Source organism: Ursus americanus, chromosome 31 (assembly GCF_024610735.1).
Source record: "Ursus americanus isolate L20-20 chromosome 31, mUrsAme1.1.p, whole genome shotgun sequence".
Classification (NCBI taxonomy): domain Eukaryota; kingdom Metazoa; phylum Chordata; class Mammalia; order Carnivora; family Ursidae; genus Ursus; species Ursus americanus.
The window spans coordinates 4,849,321-4,859,357 of NC_142157.1; the positions used below are offsets into that span (position 1 = coordinate 4,849,321).

The window sequence follows — 10,037 nt, forward strand, 5'->3', positions numbered from 1 at the left end:
CAATGTGGGACTTGATCCTAGAGCCCTGAGATCATGACCTGAGCTGAAGGCAGACACTTAACCAACTGAGCCACCCAGGTGTCCTAGAATAGGATTTTTCAAACCAAACCCTACTGGATTGTTTTGAGAAAGCATACCAGGAGTTCATATTAATGTGATATGATTTCAATAAATTCCACCTACTAATGCATTCTTTTTTCTTATGTTGTCTTTATAAATTATTATACTATGAATTATACTTATTATAAACAATGAGGTTAATCCTATAAAAGTACATTTGCTTCTGAGAGAGTATGCGAGACTCACACCAGAAAAAAAATCAAGTGCTATCACCTCTCAAATAAAAATTACATATGATTACCTGGGGCGCCTGGGTGGCACAGAGGTTAAGCGTCTGCCTTCGGCTCAGGGCGTGATCCCGGTGTTCTGGGATCGAGCCCCACATCAGGCTCCTCCGCTATGAGCCTGCTTCATCTTCTCCCACTCCCCCTGCTTGTGTTCCCTCTCTCGCTGGCTGTCTCTATCTCTGTCGAATAAATAAATAAAATCTTTAAAAAAAAAATTACATCTGATTACCTGAACCTGGCCAAAGATAAACAAAATAGAAAGACATGCCATTATCATCCCCATCACCTCCATGCCCTCAGTGCTCTAATAGTTATTATTGTATGACTAATGTAAAAGACCATCATTTTAAATGGATCATTGTTACCAGAAATAAATTCTTATACACCAACATTTTTTAATATAAAGATTCTTTAATATAAAGATTCTTACATGAGCCCTTCAGAGATGGGATTTAGTACAGTTTTTCCTACAGTAATTTAACCGTCTATTTTTTTAAATTACACAGTATGACTCAAAAGAAAAAAAAATCTGAAATTCCAGAATTGTGTCATTGCTTTTAATGAAGTCTCCAAAAGGGAAGGGAGGGGCTTAACAAAAAGGAACTAAGCAGTTATACTACCCAGTGTATACACATTGTAAATAAAACAAGTAGTAAACTGTTTGACATTTATTTCATAGCAACTGTACAGAGAATTGTATTGTGTGAATTTCAAAAGGAAAAAAATGTAGATATCAAGGTTTTCTTGGAAATACTCTGGAAGATGAGGTATGTTGTTAAATGATATTGCTTGAAAGTTAATTTCAACTAGTAATGTGTGGTTGACTGTGGTTTATCTGATCAATAGCCATTCTCACTTCCTGGACTTCCCTGCCCCTAGAGCCCACCTGTCGCCAGCCACCCACCAGATCCTCACTCTCCCAGCCTCCCTTGCAGCTAAGAGTGGTGTGATGGGTCCCAACAACGTGACCTAAGGGGAAGATCTTCAAGGAAAGATTTTCTTTTCTAATAGGACAGACGCACAGGGGCAGGTTCTGCCACCCTTCTTGCCTCTGCTGCGGTCCCACGAAATGTGATGACCTCACAATGGGAGGCCCCATGTAACTGAAGGGGAAGCCAAGAGCCTAGGAGCCTATCTGTAGGCCTAACACTGAGTCACAATGGTGGAACTTCCTGCTTCCAGACTTACTGACATATGATATGAATTAAGTGTCCCTCTTAACTAAGCCAGTTTTACTTAGTGGTCTATTGTCCTGAGCGTTCCCAAACTAAACCACAATGCACCCTATGGCATGAGGAGTTTTGGTATCTGGCCGATATTCCAATGTGAATGTGGAAAAAATAGTAATTATTGATTTTTAAAACACATTTTAGAAGAATTGTAAAATGAAATAATGACAGTGCAATTGCCATTTTTTCAAAATGGCAGCTGCATGTAAAGTGAGAACCTGGCTCCTGGCCCATAGTGTCTACTTGGCTCAGTTATCTCCATGTATTCACAACTGGGCCTTCTTAGAGCAGACACAGCAAAAAGACTACTTCCTTATGACAGGATCCTTTTCCTAGTGGTAGAGAAAACAGAAGAGGATGATGGTTAATAGAGTTTAATGTTAATATGGACGAATATAAAAAATAATCTCACCCATTTTAATTCTAATAGAAATTGAAGCAGGGCCAGTTGGCCTCTACCTTCTCTCCATCCATGTAGTGGGTGATTCAAAACATAATTTTCTGAAAGATTTTAAAACACCAAGAAACCCCAATATTACCCTATCAAGTTTTATATTCTCCAATGATATAACACTTAGTTGTTTACCTGAAAGAAAATAAGCTTTTAGAAGAAACTATTGTTGTTTTATATAATGCCTAAGAATTTTCATTAGTTACAAAAGGGTTCTCCATTTAATCTTGAATGAATCATTTTATTCGTGTTGGTACATGGACCCACACTGGTATCAAGACTTTTAATTGGATTTTTAAACTACAATCCACTGAAACATAATTTCCCCAAAGTTTCTTAAAGTCGAGACATATACCATATTGATAGTCTCCTACCTAATTTGATACCCAATGTTTTATGAAATATTCCCTTCTACGAGTTAGATTCCTGCCTCAACTATATATATTATTATGTTTGTAGGCTATTCAGTAACAAGACATCTGTTCAGAAATCCCTCTAGAAAGTTTCCTACATTATTTATGTCACTACTAAAACTATTTCCCTTCTTGTAAAAAACAGCTGCTTTACATACAAGAGAAAAAAAAAGATCGTTATTTAGCCAGCAATGTTGATAAATGATTCTGGTGTCTTTTAGCTGTCATTGCTTTCTATACACTAATTAGCTTTTTATACACTAAGTCTCTTCTGCTCTCAAAGATTGTCAAGTAGCCATTTAATAGTAAAATTTAAATGCTATTCTTATATTCTCTCAATTAAAAGTAAGTTTTAATGATTTTTATGTAAATGGTTTCAGCCTCACAAATCAGTAAGCTCTCCCAAAAGCTTGTACCATGATTTTTGAAAGCTCTGAACTTTTGTCTGCTTACTTTCTCCTGCAAGCTTAATATACTTACCAAAAATTTCCACATTCCATCATTAGAGCTTTCATCTTGTCTCAAAAAGAAAAAAAAAATTTAAAGGTCGATTAAAAGCCAAAATCAACTATTTTCAGCCTCAATTTTCAAATGTCAGTTTGTTTTTACCTAATTCTAGTAAATTTATATAGTGTAATTCTAAACTTCACTCTTTGACGTTTTCCTGCTGAAGAAAAGCAGTAGAACTTTTCACCACCTGTGTTGCTTTTGGAAACTAGCCCCGCCCATCTGTGGTCTGGACAACATAGTGCCCAGGCGGGTCCTTACTAACGGACTGCCTACACACTGCTTTCAGGACTCCAGCGATTATCTGTTGTTGCTCTGCGGCTGGATATCCTGGAGAAGGAATGGCCCTCTATGAGCAAGGGACAAACAAAAGAGATAGGTGACTGTACATTTCGCATAAAAGGGAATTCCGAATAGGAAGAGAGGGGAAAGGAATCCATAAAAAAGACAACTGAAGGTCAAGTCTTTGCATTTTTGAATAGCAACCATTTTCTGCTGAATTAGCTAATACAGTATTTCTCAAGCCTTTGAATTTGATTCCTATGGAGTTTAGCTTTTCCAAAACAAAAGTGGGAAGGAAGTGTTTTTCAGTATAAAGAGGTTCTAACTAGATTTCAATTAAAAGAAAAAAAGAAAAAGATATACAGCTTGATGGATATGCCTAGAATTCTTGGCCAAAATACAGAATTTGCCAAAACCCTGAGGGGGGGGGGAATTTGGGGGGGAAGGGATGGGGGTGTTCTGCCTATTTAGAATGTGGTGCATAGTCAGGTTGCTGAACTAAGCTAGAGAAAACAGGAGGAAGACACAGATTCCATTAGCTCAAGCAATATACAAATGCTGCTATTATTTTTGTTCCATGACAAGAATTGTTTTGATAAAGATAACCACCAACTACCACCACCACCACCACCCCCCCCCCCAGAAACTGAACTGGCCTCAAATGTACCCTTAATTATTCTTCTCTATTCCCACACCCTCAGCAACTTTGGTTCTCTAGCCCTACTCCTTCCTGCTATGAAACCTGACAAAAATCTTGAAACAGAAAGAGAGAGAAAGAGGAGAGAATTGGCGGGCGGGGGGGGGGGGGACACACAGACAGAGAGAGAACGTATTTTGCCACCCTCCTGGCTAACTGAAATGCTTGTTCCCGAGATTACAGTAATTACAGCCACAGCATGAGTTCCATACAAGCGCTAAATGAAACAGCACATCAATTAAAAAATAAACACTCCATTCTAGGAGAAAGACAACCCCCTGGGACGTCCTAACAAGCGTAAATGAACCTGCCAGGCCGCCGGCCCCTCGGGCCTCCGTCTCCCCTCCCCATCTTAAGGTAGTTGCGGAGCTGGCGGGGGCAAGTACTCATTGGCGGTGTCCCAAGTGGCTGCTAAAAGCAGCTCAGGTCCCGCTCTGCTCCTTGCAGATCTCTGATACGTGTCGGTGCGTCCGCGCCAGGGCTCAGCACCGCCTCCCACGGTAGAAAAGGAGGCTCTAGAAAGAACGTGAACTTTGGATAGACCTGTATTTGTTCCAAAAGTACGAGGCGAAGAGAGAGAATCTAGCCGCAGTCTGCCCTACTTATAAGGTGTTTTTTTTTTCTTTCTTCCTTCCTTCCTTTCGGAAAGGAAATTATTTTTTCATAAGGAAACACGGTGTCCTAGATGCTTTACATACTTTATTCCATCTAACTAACGGAATCCCCTTTGAAATCCGCACTATTACCCCACTCTTCAGGTAAGGAAACTGAGGCTCCCCTGGTCACTCAGCTGAGGCGAGAGGAGAAGACTGGGCCCGCCCTTATGCCTGGCGCCTCTCGCGCCCTTTGGGCGCGGGCTGCTGTGCTCCAGTACACGTCCTGGGGCGCCCCCAGTCCAGCCCCACCATCCAGAATGAAGTGCCGTCCCTCCACTCCTCTCACATTTCCAAGCCTCAAACAGCATCATTCTATGAACCCCAAGAAGAGCACTCCTTCCCGGTTCTCACGCAGAGCTCGGCCCTAGTCAGGCTCCCGCGCCCTCGCGTGCGCGTAGGTTCCCCACCGACACAGCTCACGGAGGGGCGCGGGGTCACCCATATTCGAGGGCATTAGTAGGCAGGGACGTGAATTGTTTGAAACGAGCCCGGAAAACCACGCGCACGCACCTCCATCCGGGTCCCCAAAAGCAGACCCGGGGAAAAGGAACCAAGAACTCAAACACACTGAGCTATGTGGCGACAATCGTGGCAAAACCTCGCTCTCTGCGGTCACTCCCAAGGTTACCAAACTCTACAGCCACAGAAATCGCGCATGGCCGTGGGGACACTCCGGACCGCCTTAAGGAAGGCTGAGTCTTGGGAGCGCACAGACTCCGCCCCGTCACCCGGCGATTGGCGCGCCCGGCCGAGGGCGGAGACCGAGTCCGCGCTGTATAAATATTCATGAGCCGGCCGGGCGGCGCGAGCCGGGCGGGAGCCGGGAAGTTGGGTGAAGGGCGCTGCTCCCGCCGAGGAGGAGGAGGAGGAGGAGGAAAAGGAGGAGGCTGCGGAGGCGGTAGCGGCTGGGCGCGGGTCGCGCCACTCAGGTGTCTACTCCTCCTTCTTGGTCTGGATTTGGTTCTGTGTGTCCAGCAAGAAGGGGTCTGCCTACATCTCTCCCGATTGCCGGCCGGAGCGCGGAGCGGACTTTTACCGGAGGCGGAGTCTGTCAGTCCCGGCGGTGGACAGACGGACCGACGCCGGGGAAAGAGGGCGGCGGCCTCTGCGGAGGCGGGTCCCGAACTCCGGCGGCAGAACTGCGCAGCTTTGGGGGCGAGCATGAGTCCCCGGGGACAGAAAGGGGGCTGCAGGGGCTGACCCGGCGCGGGGAGCGGCCTGGCCCAGCCATCTTGACTGCGCACCGCGGCCCGAAAGGAAACTTGCTGTGCCGCCGCCCTCTGCCCGGCAAAGTCACCGCGCCGTCGCCGGCGCCGCGTGGAGAAGTGGCCGGGCGCGCGGGAGAGAAAGCGAGCGAGAGAGGGACGATGAGCCGGGGACCAGCCACTGTGCTGCGAGAGAGCTGAGTTCGACCGGCAGTCATCAGGGCAGACTCTCGGGGACTGTGGTGCACGCCTGCAGAACCCTCACCGCCGCTGCCCAGGCTAAGGACCCCGCTGGGCGGACGCGTCCCGAGAAGGGACTAGGTTATCTGCAGACCCCCTTTCCGGGAGAGGCAGGAGGGAGACCAACAGGACACCCGCTTTCCCCTTCTCCGGCTCCCTCGCCGAATCCCCCGGCGCCCTTCCGCGCGCCGCCTGGAGGGCGAGGGCGCGGGGCCGAGGCGCGCAGCATGGAGTGGAGTTACCTGTTGGAAGTGACCTCGTTGCTGGCCGCCTTGGCGCTGTTGCAGCGCTCGAGCGGCGCGGCGGCTGCCTCGGCCAAGGAGCTGGCGTGCCAAGAGATTACCGTGCCGCTTTGCAAGGGCATCGGCTACAACTACACATACATGCCTAACCAGTTCAACCACGACACGCAGGACGAGGCGGGCCTGGAGGTGCACCAGTTCTGGCCGCTGGTAGAGATTCAGTGCTCGCCGGACCTCAAGTTCTTCCTGTGCAGCATGTACACGCCCATCTGCCTGGAGGACTACAAGAAGCCCCTGCCTCCTTGCCGCTCGGTGTGCGAGCGCGCCAAGGCCGGCTGCGCACCCCTCATGCGCCAGTACGGCTTTGCCTGGCCCGACCGCATGCGCTGCGACCGGCTGCCGGAGCAGGGCAACCCCGACACGCTGTGCATGGACTACAACCGCACGGACCTCACCACAGCCGCACCGAGTCCACCGCGCCGCCTGCCGCCGCCGCCTCCGGGTGAGCAGCCGCCCTCTGGCAGCGGCCACGGCCGCCCGCCGGGGGCCAGGCCCCCGTCCCGCGGCAGGGGCGGTGGCGGCGGGGACGCAGGGGCGCCCCCCACGCGCGGCGGCGGTGGCGGCGGGAAGGCGCGGCCCCCTGGCGGCGGCTCAGCGCCCTGCGAGCCGGGCTGCCAGTGCCGCGCGCCCATGGTTAGCGTGTCCAGCGAGCGGCACCCGCTCTACAACCGCGTCAAGACCGGCCAGATCGCCAACTGCGCGCTGCCCTGCCACAACCCCTTCTTCAGCCAGGACGAACGCGCGTTCACCGTCTTCTGGATCGGCCTGTGGTCTGTGCTGTGCTTCGTGTCCACCTTCGCCACCGTCTCCACCTTCCTCATAGACATGGAGCGCTTCAAGTATCCCGAGCGGCCCATTATCTTTCTTTCGGCCTGCTACCTCTTCGTGTCAGTCGGCTACCTGGTACGCCTGGTGGCGGGCCACGAGAAGGTGGCGTGCAGCGGCGGCGCGCCGGGCGCGGGCGGCACGGCAGGCGCGGGCGGCGCGGCGGCGGCGGCAGCGGCGGGCGCGGGCGCGGCGGGCGCTGGAGCAGGCGGCCCGGGCGGGCGCGGCGAGTACGAGGAGCTAGGCGCTGTGGAGCAGCACGTGCGCTACGAGACCACGGGGCCGGCGCTGTGCACCGTGGTCTTCTTGCTCGTCTACTTCTTCGGCATGGCCAGCTCCATCTGGTGGGTGATCCTGTCGCTCACGTGGTTCCTGGCGGCGGGCATGAAATGGGGCAACGAGGCCATCGCCGGCTACTCGCAGTACTTCCACCTGGCCGCGTGGCTCGTGCCCAGCGTCAAGTCTATCGCCGTGCTGGCGCTCAGCTCCGTGGACGGCGACCCGGTGGCTGGCATCTGCTACGTGGGCAACCAGAGCCTCGACAACCTGCGCGGCTTCGTGCTGGCGCCGCTCGTCATCTACCTCTTCATTGGCACCATGTTCCTGCTGGCCGGCTTCGTGTCGCTCTTCCGCATCCGCTCGGTTATCAAACAGCAGGGCGGCCCCACCAAGACGCACAAACTGGAGAAGCTCATGATCCGCCTGGGTCTCTTCACCGTGCTCTACACCGTGCCCGCCGCCGTCGTGGTCGCCTGCCTCTTCTATGAGCAGCACAACCGCCCGCGCTGGGAGGCCACGCACAACTGTCCGTGCCTACGGGACCTGCAGCCAGACCAGGCGCGCCGGCCGGACTACGCCGTCTTCATGCTCAAGTACTTCATGTGCCTCGTGGTGGGCATCACCTCGGGCGTGTGGGTCTGGTCCGGCAAGACGCTCGAGTCGTGGCGTGCCCTGTGCACCCGCTGCTGCTGGGCCAGCAAGGGCGCCACTGGGGGCGGGGGCGCGGGCGCCGCGGCCGCAGGGGGCGCCGGGGGACCCGGGGGTGGTGGGGGCGTGGGGTCCGGTGGGGGCGGGGGCCCGGACGGTGGGGCGGGATCCCTCTACAGCGACGTCAGTACCGGCCTGACGTGGCGATCTGGCACGGCCAGCTCCGTGTCTTATCCAAAGCAGATGCCATTGTCCCAGGTCTGAGGGGAGGGGAGGGGGCACCCGGAAGGAACCGGGAAGGGGGCGAGGAAACCAAGTGCGGCGAAGGGACACTCGACGGGCTGAGGTTCCCACCCCTTCACCGTGTTGATTGCTATTAGCATGATAATGAACTCTTAATGGTATCCATTAGCTGGGACTTAAATGACTCGCTTAGAACAAAGTACCTGGCATTGAAGGCTCCCAGACCCAGCCCCCTTTCCTCCATTGATATGCGAGGAGCTCCTCCCGCCAGGCGTTAATCTCTGTTGGCAGAAGAGGGTGGACTCTGCTGCGTTTCAGAACGCAAGGTTTGGAGCCCTCGCTGGTTGCCATTTGCTGAGCTTGAAGCCAGGTCTACAGATTTCACCTGAGGGACCTAGTTTTCTCCCTCGACTCTCCTACGTAAACTCTTACTCCTAACATATCCTAGAGGAGGGACGACCGGGACCTAATGGAATTGCACGGTTTGGGTATTCTTAATGACCAGGCAAATGCCTTAAATAAACAAACAAGAAATGTCTTAATTATACACCCCAAGTAAATACGGGTTTCTTACATTAGAGGATGTATTTATATAATTATTTGTTAAATTGTAAAAATGTGTAAAATATGTACATATCCAAAGATATACTGTCTGTACATTTTTTGTAAAAAGTTTAGAGGCCACCCTGTAAGAACAAATATAAGTATTCTATTTTGTCAATAAAATGACTTTTGATAAATGATTTAAGCATCGCCCTTTCCCCCTGCCTCTCCTAAGCTGTTACCTTTAAAGTGCTTGCTAAGGACGCGTTGAAAAAATGGACATTTTCTGGTTTCTCATTCTGTACACTGACCTTAGGCATGGAGAAAATGACCTGTTAAACTCTAGTTCTTAAGTTGTTAGCAAAGTAAATATCATTGTTGAACTGAAATCAAAATTGAGTTTTTGCACCTTCCCAAAAGATGGTGTTTTTCGTGGTAGCCCTTTTCTCATCCATGGATAACAACACTCACCTTAGTGTATGTAGATGGAACTTTTGCAAGGCAACAATTGCACTCAGGCCTTGTTATTTATCTTGTACAATACCACGAAAGGCTTCAAAACCCCACATTTATTTCTCAGTGTCCCTGATTCTGAAAGCACCTGGGTTTTCAGGGACTGAACAGTGTTGAAGTGTAGAGGTTAATGTTTTAAACCATAGATCACACTTTACGGTGTAAGTCACTTGACTATCTGGTAGTGGAGCAGGCGCTCTTTAATGGATTAGACTAACGGGTTAACATCTTAATAACCTTCCAGGCTTGTGTATATCAAATGTGCTTCTTTTCCTAGAGAAAAAGCTATTGTTCCTCTGTCAAGACTAAGCTAATTTATTTGAGCAGAAGGCTGTTGAATTAGCAGAAGAATGCTTTGGCAATTGTTGAACTTTTTACCTGTCTGCCCAGTGGCCCAGCACATCATTCCTTTAAGAGGAGCTAAATGAATAGGGTTAATCTGTAGGGAACTTGGTCTTTTGAGTTTGAAAAACTTTGATCTTTTCTCCTCTCCAAATGTGCTGTATAGTCTGAAGTTTCTTTCCCTGCTGCCTGGCTCCTCTTGGTGCAGACCAATTGGCCACCGCGGAGCCTTAAAGTTCTTCCATTAAAGGGATGTGGGACTTTTACTTTAAAAAGGAGAGAGAGCGAGGGAGAGGAAGACTTGTAACAGTTAGT

At 50.4% G+C, this 10,037-nt stretch overlaps 1 protein-coding gene across 1 annotated transcript; it reads left to right on the top strand.

Moving 5' to 3' along the window:
• The first annotated feature begins 6,045 nt into the window (after nt 1–6,045).
• FZD8 (frizzled class receptor 8) lies at nt 6,046–9,067 on the top strand. The gene has a single exon (XM_045786367.2). It carries the CDS (start codon nt 6,255–6,257, stop codon nt 8,343–8,345), a length of 2,091 nt encoding a protein of 696 aa, XP_045642323.2. The 5' UTR covers nt 6,046–6,254; the 3' UTR covers nt 8,346–9,067.
• The last annotated feature ends 970 nt before the right edge of the window (nt 9,068–10,037 follow it).

What these genes read in the sequence shown, in the direction of transcription:
- FZD8 (XM_045786367.2), top strand. Translation starts at nt 6,255, where the DNA reads ATGGAGTGGAGTTACCTGTTGGAAGTGACCTCGTTGCTGGCCGCCTTG.